The sequence below is a fragment of the Homarus americanus genome, unplaced genomic scaffold, assembly GCF_018991925.1.
Source record: "Homarus americanus isolate GMGI-L3 unplaced genomic scaffold, GMGI_Hamer_2.0 scaffold36970, whole genome shotgun sequence".
Lineage (NCBI taxonomy): Eukaryota > Metazoa > Arthropoda > Malacostraca > Decapoda > Nephropidae > Homarus > Homarus americanus.
In genome coordinates this window covers 7224600-7245790 of record NW_024740094.1, presented here as the reverse complement: position 1 = coordinate 7245790, position 21191 = coordinate 7224600, and the positions used below count along the sequence as shown (strand labels likewise).

The 21191-nt window shown below is 44.7% G+C and overlaps 1 protein-coding gene across 1 annotated transcript in view; it reads right to left on the bottom strand.

Annotated features, from left to right (window-relative positions):
• The window catches only part of LOC121875195 (ankyrin-3-like), a gene marked incomplete at its 3' end in the record, with an annotated part of 64776 nt that overhangs the window by 33004 nt on the left and 10581 nt on the right, over positions 1–21191 (bottom strand). The window contains 1 exon segment of the mRNA XM_042379644.1: positions 17067–17370. Within this exon segment, the coding sequence (XP_042235578.1) occupies positions 17067–17370 (304 nt within the window).

Genomic DNA, 21191 nt, shown 5'->3' with positions numbered 1-21191 from the left:
AATGAGGTTCACGGCGCCATCAGCTCGATGAACAGGCTTTGTGTGAAATATAACAGAGTCTAGAACTGCTTTTAGTGTCCTTGTGGGTAGCCGGTAAGCGTTCCCTAGTCCCACCCAGTAGGTCGAGGGTTCGATTCCTTGCTGGTGAGGTCGTTGATTATATATATATATATATATATTTATATATATATATATATATATATATATATATATATATATATATATATATATATATATATATATATATATATATATATATATATATATATATATATATATATATATATATATATATATATATATATATATATAAGTTACTTATCTGTGTATTCAATTAATTTTGTTGTCTCAGATCTGTTTGATACGACGGGCTGACCGGTCAACACTGATTTGAGATACAATATACAGATAAAGTAATTATGCCCCGGGCCTCATGCAGCGGTGTCCCGAGCGCCCGGATGAATCAGACGGATGACAGCTCTACAGAGATGGATGACCAGTCAGAGCGCGACGCCCCACCCTCTCCCAACACATCTCCCAGCCACACCCCTCGACCCTCAGCCTTGTCTTCAGAGAAAATTGCTCTGATGAAGCTTATGAGGGAGGAAAGGCGTGAGGACGAAGCGAGAAGACGTGCTGAGGACGAAGAGAGGAGACAAGTCGAATCAAACAGATACCACCAAAGGAGATTGGAAGATAGTGAACGGTTTGCAGCTTTGACATCTAGCCTCACTGCTAATCAAGCCCTTGGCCCTTCCACTGCTGCAGTACCAACTGGCTCAGATACCTCGTCAACGCCTTCTGCCAAAGCGGGTGTCCAACCCCCACCCACCTTGAAGCCTGACGAGACTTTCCAGACTTTTCGCGAGTGGCGGCGATGGTGGACTGATTATGCTACAATGGTGGATCTCCAGAGCTTGCCACAGCCTAAACAACTCATTCAGCTGCGTATGTGCCTGTCTTTGGGAACACAGCATGTGTTGGAACATACGTTGCAAGTGCCCCCGACGTCTTTGTTCTCTGTAGAGGAGGTACTGGATGTTCTAGAACGGCACATCAAAGGTCAGCGGAATGAAGCTTCCCGCAGGGGGGAAGTGTTTAGCTGTAGACAGATGGAGGGCGAGACTTTTGACGATTTCTATGTACGACTCAAGAGAGCCTCGGAAGAGATAGACATATGTCCCAGTAATCACCAGCAGTGGGAGGAGACCTAGTTGAAGCAGGTGATCCTGATGGGTGTTAAGGACTAGGAGCTTGTCCAACGCCTCACCTCACAAGAAGTCTGCCCCAACGTCTACGCCCACCACGCCCACGCCCGGCTCCCTTTGTAACAGCTGTGGTAGGCAGCACGGAACACAGGTGTGTCCAGCTGCTGAGTCTACCTGCGACAGTTGCGACCGCAAGGGCCACTGGTCACTTACAGTACGGTGCCCAGCCAAACGCATCCAGTGCAATGTGTGTGGTTAGCTCGGCCACTACAACAAGTGTTGCCCGACCAACAAACCCAAGGGACAGCGCCGGCGGAAGCAGCAGCGCCCTTCCACCAGTGAGGGCCGCCCACAGTCGCCAAATTAGAAGCACGACGACCCTGGACAAAGTCTGACCCATATTAGGAGGGTGTACTCCTCCTCGCGTCCCAGAACCGAAGTCCCCAAGCACGTCAGCGTCATCGTGACCTACGGTAGTGTGTCATCCTGTCTCGAGATGCTGCCCAGCACCGGTCATCGGTCCCCAGCATTTGCAATGCTTGGGGCTCACTCTAAGTGATCTAGGACCGCCTCCCAAGGACCTCCGCGTCACGGCAGATGGTTCACAGATGGCCCCAGCCCTAGGTTCACTCTATGCACATGTCACCTTTGGTAACAGGTCATGTCAACCCTGGATTGACGTGCATAATGGTGTCCCGACTCCTTTGCTGTCCTACAGACACCGCCAAGAGTTGACCATCATCTCCCAGGACTTCCCAACACCGATTCTCGAGGTAAAATACGCCAACAGGGTGCACGAAAGGAGCAGCAACTACCCTGCGGTCGCCCTACCCCTACCTCTGGCCAGTGACACCTCTCCTTCGATAGTTGTCCCTGCTGCTTCACGTCCCCACGCCTTGGCTCGCCTCCACGACAGCCACCGTGGAGCTGAGGCCACCAAACGGCGTGCAAGACAGACTGTGTTCCGGCCTGGCATCGACTCCGACATTTCCAATGCTGTCCATGTGTGTAAGCCCTGCCAAGTACTACAACCCAGGAACTCTTCACGAGTGACGACAACCCCACCCGCCCCTTTGAGTCTGTGTCGGCCGACTTTTTCTGTGTGTCAGGAGAGTCCTTCCTGGTTATCGTCGATCGTCTCTCTAGTTGGCAGGTTGTCATCAAGTGCGGTAATGATACGACATCTGCCGCCACCATCAGCAAGTTCCACCACTACTTCCGTTACGTGGGCGTTCCTGCGTGCCTTCGAACCAACGAAGGGCCCCAGTTCACTAGCCGGGACTTTGCTGCGTTCCTCGACCGATGGGAAGTCCGGCGTGTGTTGTCACCGCCCCATTACCCGCAGTCCAACGGCCACGCTGAGGAGGCTGTCAAATCCCTGAAGCACCTCATCCTCAAAGTGGCCCCTTCTGGGAATATTGACTGCGAGGCCTTCGACCTAGGTCTCCTTGAGCTCCGCAACACACCCAATTACACCGGACGCTCCCCTGCCCAGGTCTTGTATGGACGCCCCTCCGTTCTTGTGTCCCTGCTCACCCTCAGTCCTTCTCCAAGGAGTGGCAGGCTAAGACAGAGGATTGTGATCGCCGAGCCGCCGAAAGTGTTCAAGACGTCGTCACCCGCTACAACGACCACGCCCGTCCTCTCCCCAGGTTGAGTGTCGGCACCTAAGTCCGTGTTCAGGACCCGACCTCCCTACGTTGGGACAAAGTGGGCGTAGTCATGGGTCTCGGCAGGTCACGGGACTACCAGGTGCGGTTACCCAGTGGTCGTGTGTGGTGGAGGAACCGCCGTTTTCTCCACCCCGTAACACCTTCTGCTGACCCCATCACCAGTGCTGAGTCCCAAATCCGCCCCTCCCCCCACAGTGATCAAGCCCCTCGACGCTCAGAACGGATCCACAGGAAAGGTCCGCTCAAGACTTTGCTATGAGCGTATAGGGGGGGGGAGGTGTATGTATATTATGTATGTTGTATGTATACCATGTATGTACTCTATATATACACATTATTTCTCTAGTCAGTAGCGTGTGGCAATGCCCCTGTTTCATGTCACCACACGCTTAGATATATGTGCCTGGCGACATCTGGAAGCTGCTAATGTACCACTTGCCACATGTCACCTGAGAGGTCAGAGAGAGGTCAGTTGACCCATATAGGAGTGTAAGGACTACCTGTGCTTGTAAGCGCACCCTTGTATATTTCCGTTGAATAGAACCTACAGAATTCTACAGGTGTTTATGTTCGCTCCTGTAGTTAGAACCAAGTACCCCGAACATCTCCATCCCCCTGTAGAAATACCTCACACTCCTTCCCCTGGCGGCTGACCCGGTTATGTCCTCCCCTCACACCGCTGATATGCTGTAGACGTCAGTTTGCCTTTTCCTTTGAGAGGGTTGCGCCTCCCAACCACCGCTGACTTCCTAGGAGTGCCAAGCAGTCCTCGGCCCTCTGACTCAGGTATGTAGTTCGAGTCCTGTAACTCCACCAAGTCTGAGTTGACTGGAGACCTATTTTCTTTCTCTAGCCCTCCTGGGGCACTGAGTGAGCCAGCTGACTATGGTGTTGACCTTGACACCAATGGAGAGGATGACTTTCAACTAGTTCGGTCCTAGAACAAACGGAAGGCCGCAAAGGCAGAAGAACTTAGAGACCAACAACTACAACCTCAACCCTCATGAGGTGAAGATTGAACTTCCCATTAGGTACACCATCTGAAGTCAAGTATCGATGGTTGGATCATGTGGAAGATAGACACCCAAATGCTGAGTTTCAATTCAGAGTCAGTACACAAGATCATGTTCTGATTTGAAACGATCCAGCAGGGATCTCTCACCAATAGCATGATGGGAATAACCATGGAACAACCATCCCAACAAATGAGCAAGAAAGCCATCTTAATCATAGGGCTCGACCAGTACCAGACCCCTACACTACTGGAAGCCAATCCCAACATCAGAAGGACGAAGCGAGTCAGGGGCAAGAACGCAATCATTGTAGAATGGATTGGTTCGAGGGACCCACCCAAGACCATTCGAGTCCGTGGTGCCTCTCGGACTCTGAAGGTAACTTACTTTCAGCCCCCTACCCGGAGGTGTTACAACTGTCACCACTAGGGCCATCCAAACACGCTGCAAAAATCGAATGAACCAATAACAAAGTGGGTTCTTGTCTCCAGCCATGACATGTTACCGACTAGGACTCGAGAACTTCTTGATGCTAAGTCTGTAGAGAGAAGTAATCTCATTAAATCTATGCTGGGCAAACAGCACGATGAGTGTGATGTTCCATATACTGAGTGGGAGCTTAGCGCCGCCCTCACCAGAGGTAGGTCTACTGCCGCTGGAGAGGACGGAGTCACCTACAACATCGTTAGACTACTAAGGCGTGTGCCGGGCAATCCATTATTGGTCTTGTACAATATGATTCATGCCGAGGGCCAACTTCCCACATCATGGACCAACAGTATTGTTGTACCAATACCGAAACCAGGACAGCCTGATGCATTTCGTGTCATATCACGAACCAGCTGCCTGTGTAAAACCTTTGAGAGGATGGTTCTTGGCAGACTCTTATATAGAATCAGAGAACACATGTCTCCTAATATAAATGGCTTCACCCATGGTAAAGGTGTACATAATTGCATCACTACATTCCTAATTGTGCATGGGGATGAAAGGCACAGATACACCACATTTCTTGACCTAAAAGCTGCATTTTATATTACTAATAGGCAACTGATATTGTACGAACTAGCTGAAATGGATATAGGAGGTCGGCTGTTCCACTGGATAAGTGGTTACCTAACCAACAGATGTGCTGCTGCACTGCTTCAGGGTTACAAAAGTTAATTTAGAGATATGCAACTTGGCACCCCTCAAGGTGGAGTATTTAGTTCCACTTTGTTAAGTGTTCTTAGGAATGTATTATTAAATTCAATACCAGACAACCCCAGCAATATCACAATTAGCTATGCTGATGATATTCTTACACATACTAAAACTCATCGTGAAATGTAAATCACCCAGAACCACGTACATGCAGCCTGTGAGAACCTCGGTCTTATTGTCTCCACTGAAAAAACTAAAGACCAGTCTACACTATCAGTTCTCACCTGTGGTGTTCGAGCATGGTAACGGTGAGTACCCGGAAAATGAATGTGCAGACGCGAGCAACAGAAGCACCATCCCTATGAAGAAAAATCTCTGACTATATTCTGGTGCTCAATATATCAGTCATATCCAAAAGTTAGTGAGATCACACTTCGAGTCCTCTTACCATTGTCTACTACTTATTAATGTGACATGAGATGTGCTTTATCAGTGACTCAACCTCTAATCAGTCGACTGACTGAAAGGAAACAATGTCATCCAACCCAGTGAAATATAACAAAATGTGCATTCTGTCTGATGATTGTAAACATTAAAATAAAGGAAGAGAACCAAAACAGTTTATTTTCATCATTATTTGTGAGGGGCTTGGGAGGGAACTGAAGGGGGACCACGAGGATATTGAGAGTTGCTCATGGGGGGAATGGAGTGAAAAAGTTTGAGAAACACTGTCCTATCCTCTATGGACTAATGCTTGGTCGATCCACACACAACTGCCTCGCAGAAGTCATGGGCACCACCCGGGCCGAGAGCTTTATTGTCTTCATTGACCTTAAGGCAGCGTTTGACATCGGGAACCGATTCCTGATGCTAGATCAACTTATCACTTTTTGCATTACTGGTAAACTTCTCACCTGGATACGGGGCTACCTGGGCACTCCTCAGGATAGGATACTCAGTCCTAACCTAACCTAACCTAACCTGATCATTGTGGACTTGATCTCACCCTCCTCTACTGTATATATATGCCTTGTTATGTATTTCTCCTTAGTCCGTACTCACTCCTGAAGAAGTGAATTACACGAAAGCGCTTGGGAACTTCGTGTTTTCTTTTTTCCTTGTGGTTATCAGCATATACCTGGATCACGCGCACCTACAGTGATTTACTTGCATATATATATATATATATATATATATATATATATATATATATATATATATATATATATATATATATATATATATATATATATATATATATATGCTGTCAATGAATACGATGTATTTCTTTGTGTATTTCTCTGTCCTGCGTGGCAGTGAGAAGTCTCAAGATCTGACTAAATTACTCTGAATAGGCAAACTGTACTCCGGGATTTGTCAATAAATTTGTTAAACTAACGAAGCTTGCATATTTTATACGTCATACTGTGTTGGGTGTTGTCGTGTCAACCAAGAGTTTGGTGTCAAATATTCACTTGATTAAAGTAATGCTATAATATTTAAACTTACAGTAAAACTTAACTATAAAGTTCACAAAACAAAAACATATTTTCATTTGTTACGTAATTGGTCATGAGTATTACAAGGTATTATAACTAAATCATTTCAATCAAAAAGCCTCGATACATACACAGGTAGATATCATTTAAAATTTTGAGATTAAAATTAGATTAAAAGTTAAAGTAACGGAACTTAAAGATATTTGCCTTCTTGATTGCTCAGTTTCTGTAACACCGTCAAAACTACGCCACCCCCTTATCTGCCTCGCTCCGCGCTGCCATTTTCCTGCCACTGCGGCCCCAGGGAAGTTTCTAGAGGGTCAATATATTTTTTCTTACTTCTTTTTTATTGTTTTATCATTGACCAAGTCCCAGGCTGCAAATCTGACTTTCTGCCTCATTTACACACAATTGCAGGGTCTCAATTGTTTCTCATACTATTGACAACAAAACATACAGTAATTGTTTCTCTCTTTTGATATTTTTTTTTTTAATATTTGCATTGGGGGACCGGTGGTAGAAGCGGTACCATTCTTGCCTCGCAAGCTAGATGTCAGGGGTTCGATTCCCAGGCCGGTGGAAGTTGTTTGGACTTACTTCCTAGCCCCCATTAGTCCCTGTTCACCTAGCAGTAAAGTAGGTACCTGTTGTACGTCGAAAGTTGCGAATTCGTATTCAGGGAAAGTTGTTGGAGCTTCCAATAACTTGGTGGCATAAACCACTGACTCTTCAGGCTTCTACGCCCTTGACTCTTCAGGCTTCTACGCCCTTGACTCTTCAGGCTTCTACGCCCTTAACTCACGAGACATAAAGGCAAGCATGAACTTAGCATGCTTCCCTGTTGGGCGCTGTAAACGCTTCTGCGCTTCACCTTACACAAGGATGTAAAAAAAAAAAAAAAAAAAAAAAAAAAATATATATATATATATATATATATATATATATATATATATATATATATATATATATATATATATATATATATATATATATATATATATATATATATATATATATAGTATTTCTCAATGGTTTATTATTATTATTATTGTTGTATTATTTTATTTATAATTTTAAATTTTGTACCATAAATTTTATTTTCGGTACTATGAATTATTACTATTATTATTACCCTGTATTATTATTAGTATTATTACATTTCCGCACCTCAGGCCCTGATGTGGGTCAGTGCCCTATGCTCGGGTGGGCTAATCCTCGTAAAAAAAAAATGAAGGTTAGATATTATTTTTGGAATTATTTACTTTTTCTTCATTTACCCCGCATGGGGGGTATGGCCAGCGGCACCCTATCCCGGGCGTAGGGGCTAAAGATACGAGAGACTCATGAGAACCTTCCTTCACTGGCTGCATATGCACTGTCTATTCTTATATGTAAAGCATAACTCACTGGCCCGCATAGCAAATGGTGTCGTTGCAGACAAGTGTGTAAATGCAGATCACACGTTTGAACTTGGAGTCAAGGCTGCTTCTGTAATGACTGGCCAAACATATGCCGACCTAGAGTAGAAACGAAATGATCGAGTAATCAGAAAGAGTGGTGCACGAAGTGGAAGTGAACAGGACATTATTATTCATGAGGAACACATGCATGATGAAAGAGAGTTCTGAGATAGAGTCATATCTTCATTAATTAATTTGCTAGGCAACCAAACCTCTATATTTGATAAAGGAGTCATGAGAAAAACTACAACGAGCTTCATGACAAATGCTCTCAGTGCAAAGGGAGTGTCCAGCTTCGTGTTCTTGATGGCGCTCCCCTCCTCCAAAGCTTGCCCAGGCCAACTGATGCCCTGTACGACCAGGTCTGTAACCATTTATAGTGGAAAATTATGGACTGTAGAACATCTTAGTGTTTGACTGATAAGATACTGCATCAACAAAAGCTGCAATAACAACAATGAAGAGAAAAGCAGAACGTCTCTTCTGATGTATTTGAGTTGAGAATGAAAGCCACTACATAATATAAGGCACTTTTAGGTGATAGCAGAAATAAGGATCGATTAATAAGAGAACTGATGGTGAAACTTGAAGCCATTGGTGAGACGGTCAAGCAGAGCACTGCTGATGCAGACTTGCTAATTGCATCGACTACCATGGATTTAGCTCAAAGGAAAAATCATCTGTTAATCATGTGGCAACTGACACAGATTTGCTGGTGATGATGGTCGCACAAGCCACTCCAAACTTGGACCTCCATATGTTTGTCCACGCAATCATTGAGTGTGATACTGCGTCTGCCCTCTTCAACCAGGGGAAGAAGAAGTCTCTTTCAATGCTGTCTGATGGTGATGATTGGGGCTGCCAGAGTATTTTTTATCATCCTTATAGTACTCATGATGATGTAGCGTAAGTGGGAGAGTTGTTTCTACTCAAACTTTATGGAGGTGGTAAATCATAGCCCCTGAACAAACATCGCTACATCATGTATTTCCAATCTATCCGCAGAGCATCACTTTCCTCATCTGACTTCAAGGTAGAATTACTTCCACCAACTTCTGCATCTGCCAGGTTCCCTATTTCTAGAGCATATCATACCATTCATCAGTGGCTGGGAAATGAGTTATCACCACTGAATTTGGGGAAGGGGGCTGCTCGTTCCTGTGGAGACTGACAGACCAGTTAGTTGCTCCAGAGACAGTTTTGAAAATTATATATTGTGGCTGCAAGGGAGGTAGTGGCAAGTCATGTGGTTGTTACAAGGCAAGGTTAGAGTATACCTTCTTGTGCAGTGTTTGTTCTGGCCATAATTGTAAAGATTCTCGCACCGTTCAAGACGACGATTAACTTGGTATTTATTTGACAATTATATACTGAATTCTTCACATAAGAAACAATATTTTCATCTTATTATGTTGACAGTTAATTGTTCTTTTTGTTCTGAATTTAAAGCAATACTACCGTATGTTTTCTTTTCCCAGAGGAAATATGATTCCAAACTCTGTCATTGAATTATTGTTACATTTTGATACTTAAGGTAATTATGTATTGTAGTGAGAGTGTTAGTCATTGATTTATCAGAGCAATTTATTGCAATAATATTTGGCTATTATAGCACAGATTGGTATATAATTTTTAAACTTATTCTCGTTTTGACTACAGTACTTACAACTTATAGGGTGTAGGTATAAAATATGTTGAATATGAATTTCACCATGGTGGCCATATTAGAAGTAAGATACTTATAAATAAGGAATAAAAAACAGTGATTCCACTGGCTCAATTTAAACTTTACACCATTATAACTACAAAAGTATTTTTTCCATCTTGTAAACTAAGATAAATGTTACACATTTTATTGCCTCGTAGGAAGCTGTTTTAATTTTTGCCCAATAGTTCAATCTAAACTTAAATTTTGATGGCTTGACTGAATTCACCTTACACAAAAACATGGGTTTTGACACCAGAATCATTGTTCTAAAACCTCAGGGTGGAACATGCAGAACTTTGCATTAGGTCAATAAGAATGATATTCTGAAGCTCTCTTAAGAAATTCAGCTTTCTTAAAATGTTTTCAAGCTTTATGCTAATGCTCTTGTACTATTTACTGCTCGCTATGCCTAAGCAGAATGGATTTTTCTAGTCAGATCTACGGGTCTGCTTGCAAAACTCATCTGGCAAAGCTAGATGTAATCCACAATATTGGATTAATAATCTGTAAGGGTGCCTACAGAACCTCCCCTGTTGATAGTGTATAGGTAGATTCAGGGATGGCCCCCATTTGCTATCTACTGTATAGGGAGGAGTTAGGACTTAGATATTTATCTTGAGTCTTGACCTGTAAGCACAACCCGAGCTTCCAATTTGTAAAACGACCTGTCGACCGTTTGGCAAATCGACCACGAGTACCCAAGGCATTGTAGGTATAACAACAGCCCAAGTTACCGAAGCTTCCGTTTCCAAATCACCTCCCTGGTGACGACCTGAGTTGGAGTTCTCTCCAGTTAGGACTGGGAAAAAGTTGAACACTCCCAAAAGTTCAAGGCAGAGTTCCTGGAACACAGTGTTCAGCACTTGCACCAGACCAACATCTGTACAGATGATTCTAAGTCAGCGAATGGTATTGATTTTTCAGTAGTGGTCAACAACTTCATTATAAAGAGAAGATTACGTACCATTTGCATAATTTTTACCGCTGAACTACAAACATTCCTTACTGCAGTAGAGCACATCTTTAACTCTTACAATAATAGGGTACAGTATGTTCTTCATACCGACTCTAAATGTGTTTCATCTTCACTGGAACAGTTAATACCCAAACACCCATCAGTCCAAGAGGTGTAGGAGTGGCTGGTCTATCTGCACTTTCGAAGACGGGGAATTTTTGTTTTTGGAGGGTGGAGTTGGGGGCAGTTAGTTTGCCTTCTTTGTCGTGAGTGACCTGAAGAGGTGGATCCACTCGTTTGTTGACAACAATTTCTAAACTGCGAGAGATTAGACTTTTCATTCAACCGTTGTTGCCGTCATGTTTTCCCCAAAAGATATTACGGTATCGTTTTAACGAAGTTGAAGATTGGCCATTCCCACCTCACACATAATTTTATGTTTAAGAGTGGAGCTGACCAACAGGCCCCTCGCTGCAACTCCTGTCACACTGACCTGATAGGCAACCATATCGTAGTTGACTGCAGGTCTTTTAATCTTCAAAGGAGAGACAACATCTTAAACAATAAATCCATCAACAAAATTTTTAATTAGGGAGACTCGTTCAAGACTATGTAGCCTTGCATGCTTCTGTGTTCCTGCGGTGCCTTAGTGGAAACAGAGCCATTTTTGTTTAATCCGTTAGTCCTCTCCGCGTGCAGTAGGGGGTAAAACTTCAGCTGCTTTTTAATTTGCTTTAATTGGATGTTGTTGTTTCTTAAGAGTATACAAGTGATATTCCTTAATTGTCATACAGTACTGAATGGCCTATTGGATAGAAGTTACCAATTTAGGTGATTCGACCCATTTCCACGTACAGACCGGCTTTCTCACGGCAATCAACCTATGTATTGGATGCTCACATACCTCAGTAAGCTCTGAGTGAAAAGTGGGCAATGACCCACATAGTAGTGGTCACTTCATGGTCATTCGTCGCTCGGCTCATGGTCCACCTTATTCACATGCACGTAGATGGTATTTGGACAAGGCAAACTGGGAAGGATCATTCTGAGGCCCTGAATTATCGTCCCATAACTTTGGATTCATATATGTTCAAGGTACTTGGGAAAATGCTCAACGTGGGATTAGTTTGGTTCTTGGAGTGTGGAGGGTTCATATTCATGACCCAATGTGGCTTCCCGAAGAAGCGACTAGAATATTCGATATGATAGTGTTTTGCTGCCAAGCGGCACCATATAATAACCCTCTTTTCGATCTCGTGAAGGCATATGATGCGGCTTGGAAGCAAGGAAACTTTAAAGAGTTCTGCGAAGTTTGAGTTACGACGGAGGAAGCCTTACATAATAGATTCTTTTCTTGCTGATCTTGACTTTGTCGTTTAGGTAGGGAACACTTTTTCTGCTCTAAGGTGCCAGAACGAAGGTCTCCTATAGGGTAGTGTGCTCAGCGTTACTTTGTTTGCCATTCATTACAAACAGTGTCATTGTGGATGAGCTACCGATAATTTTCTGTGCAATAACGATGGCAATGATAGAACACCACCTTCAGGTGGCGCCGAATAGGGTATCCCAGTAAGCAGATAGGTGTGGTTCCTATTTTCCCTCACGAAAATCGTGGCCATGCACTTTTTTCACTTCCACCTGTTTTTATATGGGAACAGAATTTTGCGTGTGGATGAAGCATGCTTTCTTGGGCTGATCTATGATAGAAAACTCACTTGGTTCCCACCTTCGATTTTTCAATAATTTGTGTGACCGTGCACTGGATACTGGATATCCTCCGGGTGTTGGTTCACAATTCTTAGGAGCTGATCTCCGCTTACATTATGGTGTCAGTGGGGTAAAAAAAAATATATTAATTCGAAGCTTACTCCTTGGCAACACCGACTCGGTTAAAGACAATAAATTCCATCTAATTTACTGGTGTTTGTCTGACCATTAGGGCTTTTAAGTTTTTTCTAATCCAGGGGTGATGCCATTTGAACTACGATGCCAACAATTGATAACTCCCCAAAAGGTACACAGACTCCCCGAAGAGAGCGTGCGTGTGTTGGGAGAAGATGACTTTCCTATTTATTTTAGGTACCCACGATTGCCTTACTCTTCCGGATATCGTGCTAACGCCAATTTTTCTAATGAATTCTTCCTGATATGCACTTCCCTCGTTACTTCAATGAGGCAAAAGCTAACTATTAAGAATAGATGCTGCGTATGGTGTTTTTAGCGCTTGCATCACAGCATACAGACTCAATTCCTGTCTTTACTTATGATTTCAAGTCTGATGCTGACGTCCGACTTGGAGTAGTTTTTCCAGCCTTTTCCTGAAGTGATGTGTTGCCTACTTCTGTTGCTTATTTTTTTAGTGCTGAGTTATCAGTAATTCTCCTGGTCTGGGAGGTGTTAATCTCCCCATAGAAAAGTTTTGCCATTTTAGGGACTCACGAGATACCCTTCAACCTATAGCCTTTCTCCCTTCTCTACCTTCTGATACGTATGTAAACCCACACCAAGACACAAAGCTGCACGTATAAAAATGTGCAATTCCAAATAATTATATTGAATTATGTGAAAATGTACAATAACATGAAAATTAACAAACACAAACAAGTAAAAATTAACACCACCATACATAAAACGTGAGCAAACAAAAACAGTCAACACTCAACATGTAAGGTATATATATATAACACACACACACACACACACACACACACACACACACACACACACACACACACACACACACACACACACACGTCTACTGACCTAACCTGAAGGCTGGAGCACACCTGCATCGCCCCAAGCTACTGTCCTGGCCACGTGGCCACACACCTGGAACCACCAGTGAGACAAGACATGCCCTGTAGGGGCTCCGGGTTTTGGCGTGCAGGCTGAGCCGGTTGGCCCTGCATCTTGGTATATCCCAACGCCCTACCAGCCTCACTACACCGGGACGTTCTCAGCAAAACATTCAAGTCATCAGTGCAATACGTGATTATCATACAGTGCTCCGATAGTGCATCCCAAGGAAAAGTCAGACAGTGGGCACTTTATCGGTCACCTTCAAAGTGCCAGTGACAAGGACCACCGCGGTGTTTACATATATCGTGAAAACTCTGTCGGCGACCCCAAGCGCCAGGGACAAGGACCCATGGTCTTTACGACTGACAAATATTAACAGATGTCTACCAGTGTCAGTTGCCCTCAAAGTACCGTCAGTGAGTTTATGGCCACCGGAGACAAACACTTTCGTCCGCCCACAACAGATATCAACAGATGGCCACCAATCACTTACTCCCAACTCACTCTGTACCATCTAAAGCGTGGGAACGGTTATCCTGATGGCAGTGTTATAGCGCGACTCAAGTCACTGAACATATTCCACGCGCGTAGCCGTAGACAGGGCCATCATACACATAAGCCCATTAGGACCGTAACCTCCACTTGGAAACAGGAGAAACCCACCCTTGACAGACCGTACCATTACACTGAAGTTCCACGGATATGGTATGATCTCCCGTCTCTACTGCTATCCAACGTCACTTCCCTAGCTAACAAGTTCGACGAGCTGGCAACTACAGTCAGGTCAGCCGCTGTGAGCGTCGTTGCCATATGTGAGGCTTGGCAAATTGTGCCTGAAACGTGTCATATTGAGGGATATCAACTCTTTCATCACCTTCGTTCACATAGACGCGGAGGGGGCGTTGCCCTCTTCTGTCAAGATGACCTACGCCCGTCACGCCTGGATGTTCAAGTCCCAGCAGGTGTGGAAGCATTATGGGTACGTGTTGTGCCACGGGACCACCCGCGCCACACTGCTTCCATCATAATCTGTGTGTCATACCATCCGCCTCACTCACCCACCAGAGACACTCTTATCAATCATCTCATTACCACCTCAGACCACCTCATAGTTAGGTACCCATGTGCCAAGTTAGTATTATGCGGGGATTATAATGAAATTGACACCACTGATATCCAGGACCAGCTGTCATTATCACACGGTCAAAATACCCTTGACCTTATCTTAACTAACTTAGCGGACCAGTACCAACCACCTCAACCAATGCCTCCTATCGGGTGTAGCACACACTTATCAGTGCTCTGGTCCCCAGCTGCCACTCCCACTCAAGTACAGAGACCCTACATCAAGACCTACAGTCCGATTACTGACTCTGCAGTGCGTCTCTTCGGGCAGTGGATAGTTCACCATCCCTGGACTGAAGTACTTAGCGTGGATGACGTGGAAACCAAATGGAAAAATTATACCAACACCACCACGAAAGCTCTCAACCACTTCTTCCCCGAGAAGTCCGTCAGATCTCACCCAGCTAACTTGCCCTGGATCACATCTCGGATCAAAAGACTTATGCAACAGAGAGACAGAGCCTTTCATCTCAATGACCACATCCGCTAGAGGTCCCTTCGCAACCGAGTCAACCGCGAAATACGCACTGCAAAGAAGTCCCACTACCCAACCAAATTACAACACCTGAAGCAGACCAACATCAGTCAATGGTATGGTAAGTTTAAAGAACTCTGTGGACTAAACAATAAGACACACCCCCTCCCCTTCCTTAGCCATCTTACTAATGTTGACGCAGCTGAGCAATCAAATAACCATTTCGCTACTATATGCCAGACGCTTTCCCGGCTTGACACAACCACTCTCCCTGCTTACCTACCAGCCCCCCTTCCCACTGACTTAGTAGAAGAATTTGAAGTAACAAAACGTCTGGAAAAACTACAATTAAAACGCTCTACCCCCCCAATTGGCTTACCAATGAAACTCTTCAAGGAGTTCTCCCCGGAGCTTGCTAAGCCCCTATGCTACATCATCAATGCTTCTCTCAGTCAAGCCAGATGCCCAGCTGACTGGAAGACCTCTTATGTATCACCAGTGCCCAAGTCAACCAGCCCACAATCCTTAAATCAGCTACGACTTATTGCAATCACCCCAATACCCAGCCTAATCTGTGAAAGGTTTGTGTTCGACTGGGGTTATGCTGGTATTGCAGGAGTCGTAGACCCTCAGCAGTTTGGCAATATGAAAACTTCCTCCACCACTCACTGTCTTGTCAGCTTTCTCGATTACATATGCCACCATCTCGAGAAACGAAAAACGTCTGTAGCTGTCGCCTTCATTGATTTCACTAAAGCATTCGACCTAGTCGACCACAATATAATCATCAACAAAGCTATTGACCTCGGGCTTCGGAGAAGTCTTATACCATGGCTTACAGACTTCCTCAGTGACCGACGCCAAGCTGTACGCTTCCGAGGGGTTGTCTCCACTTTCAGTCACTCACCTGTGGCGTCCCCCAAGGCACCCGGATGGGACCACTCTGCTTCCTTATGCTTATCAATGATACCCTAAGAGAAACCCCCGCTCGCTGGAAATATGTCGACGACTCCACCATTGGGATCAGCGTCAACAATTCTGCTCCCAACTATACCGCCCTTCAGGATTTATTGAACAGTCTCCAAAACTGGGCCACCAACAATCATGTCACCATCAACCATACCAAGACCATGGTTATGCACATCAACCTCTCCTCCGACGTTGTCCCACCCCTTCCATTAATTTAGGTCCGAACACACTCCAGGTTGTACATTCCACGAAGCTCCTCGGCGTCACCATAGACAACAAACTAAATTGGAAACCACACGTCAGAGAAGTTGTCAAATCCTCCAGTTTCCGTCTCCACCTCCTCCACCGACTCAAGTCCCTCGGAGTTCCTGCACCCGAGCTCTTCAGTGTTTACTCAACATTCATACTTCCCAAGCTCACCTATACCTCCCCTACCTGGTCTTCCTCCCTAAATGCCACACAACGTAAACACCTAGAAAAAGTGCAAAAGAGGGCATGCAAGATTATTCTCTCCCCTTCCTACTCCACATATCAAGAAGCGCTCAACACACTGACCCTTTCGACTCTCACTGACCATCACCACGACCTTATCTGCAAATTTGGTAAGAAGCTTCTGCACCATCCTCGACACCGACTCCTACTACCACCTAGGATCCCTAGCCCGAGAATTGCTGTTCGACACCACAACCGCATCCAACCCATACGTTCACGAAATGATCGCTATAAGAACAGCCCAGTCCCACCCATTGTAAAAATTATCAATAACTTGTAATAAACCAGTGTATTCACTCCCAGTAAATACAACTTCTTCCACTGTCACTATGTTGAAATGCCCTGTAGTTTGAGCTTTTCCCCATGTAGTTATTATATATCTTATTTATATCACTTATGTTATTTGTATATTATTTGTAATTCGAAACCCATTCCCCAATTATGAAACTGTATATTTTCAGCCTTCTGGCTGCCAAGCTCTTTCAATAAACCGTTAATTATTATTATTACACACACACACACACACACTTCGTGTTGAAGTTCTTACCTTCCATAGTCCTGACCTCCACATTGGCACCAGCAGTGAGCAGTGCCTTCATTACAAGGTTATAACCCAAACTTATCGCCCAGTGTAAAGGCCTGAGGGAGGCCCTCCGAGAACCGTCAACCGGGACTCCTGCTGCTACAAGGTGAGGTACCAGGTGGGCGTGGTCTCTCAGGGCCGCTACGGTCAACAGGCAGTGTGGCTCATTGATAGTTTTACTCCATTTACAGATGTTGGGGTCAGCACCAAGAGCGAAGGCGACCAACACCATCACCTTGTCACCATGATAAACTGCCCACCCAAGAATCTGCAAGACCATGACATAGCATAACATGAGAATGTAAGAGTATAGTGAGAGTGGAGTGGGAGGAAAGAGAGGGAATCTAAAGAGAGTGGGAATATAACACCTTCACCATAGGTTACACCACCACCTCCACCACCACCGTATCCACCTTCCATACCCACTACCACCCTCCATATCCACCACCACCCTCCATATCCACCACCACCCTCCATATCCACCACCACCCTCCTACTACTACTTTGGTGTCACTCGGAATCGAGTTTGGCGATCATGAAGCTTTGATACAATGATACGAGTTATTTAGAACATCACCTTCGTTGATGAGCTCTAAGGTAACTCAAGAGGCCGATACGGGATCGGCAGGGCTGTCCTCAGATGTTTCACGTGTGAAGGGCTACATCTAGTTTGGGACGGGAGGCGGCAGCGTCTTTCCGGCGCTGGCTAACTCAAAAGTATGACACCTCATGCGTTGCTCCTCTAAGAGTTACAGTGTGGAGTGATCGTCTCACAGGTGAGGGGGGTCAATTTGGCACTTTCTCATAATTGTCTTAAAATTATCCTTACACTTTTCCTTTGTCAGCCAGCTTTACCTTTACCATTTGTTAGATGCCTTTAAAGTAGCTGATTGGCAGTCTACTGTCGTCCCTATGGGTAAAATGGCTAGTCCAACATAGTTGTTAGTGGATAATGGTAGCCTCGATGCTCCTACTATTGGTGGCAGCGAGAATACTGGCATTTGTTCTATTGTTTTCCCAGCGAACTCTGAGGATGGAGTGTAGGTTACGTTAGTGTAAATTTTCAAGTGCCTTGAGGTGCCTCCTGTATGGGCCGCATATCTCGCTGCCATATAGATGGGTGGGGAGGATCACTGCTTGATATACGTGCAAATTTGTAGATAATTTGAGCGCTCTTCAGCTCCTGGGGAGTAATTGTTAGTAAAGGCTAGTGTTTGTTGTGCACAGCGCTGTGCCATTCTTAGGGCCGAGTTAGAAGCTGAGTAAGTAAAGTCAAGGACGAAAATTTGAAATTAAGGGAAGTGATTGCAAGGATGAAGGAGGAAGACACGAGACAAGGAAAGCCCGTGTCTGATGAAGACACAGGCGAATGGATGGTTGTGAGGAGAGGAACGACCAAACTGGTGGTGAGAAAAGACACCAAGGAAACGACAACAGCTCAGTGTAATAGCTCTTTCAGTCCTTTTGATAGACGAAACGGACGGTAGCGTAATCAGGTACAGGGCTGACAAGGGAGGTACGAAAACCTTAATTGTTGATGATTCCCAGGTACAGTACCTGGATGGATCTTTCTGTGACGAAAATAAAAATAGGATGCGAGTGTATTTGCCTGGATCTGGGTGGGGGATGTAGTTGACAGAATGGACAATATCTTGTCTGGTAATGGGAATAAACCCATTATCTGCCTCAGTGCAGGAGGCAATGATATTGGCTGGTGCAAGAGTGAGGAGCTCCTTGATAAGTTCAAGACAGCCATCGAACGTATTTGGGTGAAGGGAGGGATCCCTATTATATGTGGTGTCCTGCCTAGAAGGAGATTTGGTAATGAATGGTTGTCAAGGGCATTTGGTGTCAATGGCCGTCTTAACAGATATTGCAAGTCAATATCAGTCTCATTAGTTGACAACTTGGACAACTTTTATGGCAGAAGGGACCCTTATGCTAGGGATGGGGTACATTTGTCTAAGGATGTGGTGGTAACCCTGGCTGGCTCTCTTGACAAGGCAGTTCAAAAGATGTTAAAGTCTTTAAACTGCTAGGGGGAACACGTGAGCACAGGGATCGTGGAGACTGCAGTGGGAGCAGGTAAACAAAATAAAAAAATACAAAAAAATAGTGCTAGGAATGATGACAAAATTAAATTCGGCACGGAGTTAAAACTTAAATACAACAAAGATTGGCCTCAAAACACGACTAACAAAAGGGATGAAATCAAGGCGTGTGTATGTACCGAAAAATTTGATATAAAAGCAGTCACCGAAACATGGATAAATTTAGAGTCGTGTGAGGATATTTTGTTTTTTTACGGGAATTAGCCCACTCGGGCACAGGTCAAACGACCCACATCGGGGATTGGGGGGGGGGGGCGAAAAAAAGAAAAAAGAACAGAATTAAATTGAAAATAGAGAACAAAAAGGAAATATTGTGTTAATCTACACCACGAAGATGCCGGAAAACCACCCTTTTAAATTGAGACAGATTGTATAAGTATGGAAATACAGAAGAAGGCAGAGCATTCCACAGTTTGGCTGTGTGAGGAAAGAAGGAGGTACTATAACGGGTTATTCTCGTGTGACCGACATCCACAGAAAAACGGTGGGCACCGCGGGCAGAACGTGTTTTACGAGCCCACGGCCTTGCCGGCAGTACACAGGATGCCAAATCCACCGAACATTGCCCGCAAAGAAAAAGTGAAGAGGGATTGTCGACTAAAGGAGGAGAGTTAATAAGACGAAATGCCTTTGATTCCACACTATCTAATAGTTGGACAAAAGAAGAGCCACCCCAGATATGAGAGAAGTACTCCAAGTTAGGACGAGTGGATCCATTATATACTTGGAGCAACTGCTCAGTGAAGTAGCTACGGCATCTGTACAGCATTCCCAACTTTCGGGAGGCAGCTTTAGCTATACTAAGGATGTGTGATTTCCAGGACATATTGGAGGAAATGGTGAGGCCTAACATATTTATTTCAGAATTTGGCAGGATGATAGCGTCCTGAAATGTATTTGGTGGGAGATCTTCTAATGTACAAAGTGTAATAGGTAAATATTGAGTTTTATTACTATTGAACTTAACCAAGTTTCTACCTCCCCATTCAGAGATGCTGCACAGATCCGCATTGATAGAAGTAATGATATTAGTTCTAGAAACAGATCTCGTTTGAGATTAGGAGGAAGGGGAAAATGTGAAGTAGAGTGAAGAGTAGAATCATCGGCGTGAGAATGGATAGAATTAGTTGCAGTGTGAAGTAAATCATTGATAAAAAGAAGGAAGAGAGTAGGTGAAAGAACAGAACCCTGTGAGACACCACTACTGGTAGAGAAAGCGTGGGAGATCGATCCCTCGACAACAAGTGCCATGGATCGGTTCTCAAGGAAGCTAGAGATGAAAAAACAAAGTGGGGGAGAGAAACCAAAAGAGGGAAGTTTAGATAGCAAAGACTTGTGCCATACCCTGTCAAATGCTTTGGAGATGTCGAGGGCCACGACGAAAGTTTCCCCATAATCCCTAAGAGAGGATGACCAAAGATGGGTGCAATAGGAGAGCAGATCACCAGTAGATCTCGCCTGGCGAAAGCCATACTGGTGATCCGACAAAAGAGAAAGGCGTTCAAGGTGACGGAGAAAATGGGAGTTCGAGATAGTTTCGAAAATCTTAGAGAGGGATGAAGTTAGGGCGATAGGGCGATAGTTAGAGGGATTAGAATGGTCACCCTTCTTCGGGATGGGCTGAACCAAGGCATGCTTCCAAGAAGAAGGAAAAGTTTGGGTTTTGAGGCATGTGCGAAAAAGGCGCGCAAGCACAGGGGCCAGGGCTTCAGCACACTCCTTGAGAATACGAGGGGGTATTCCGTCCGGTCCATGCGCCTTTCTCACATCCACCCTGGATAACACACCGGCAACCCTGCGAATGGAGATTATATGAAAGTGCATAGGTTCAGTAGGAGGTGCAGGGGTAGGAGGGATAGAGTGGGAATCGTCTAAGGAGGAATTAGAGGAGAATAAGGTGCCAAAGAGATTAGCTTTGTCAGGAGGAGAGTTGGCTATAGAGTTATCAGGTCGGAAGAGGGGAGGAAAAGAAGGACTG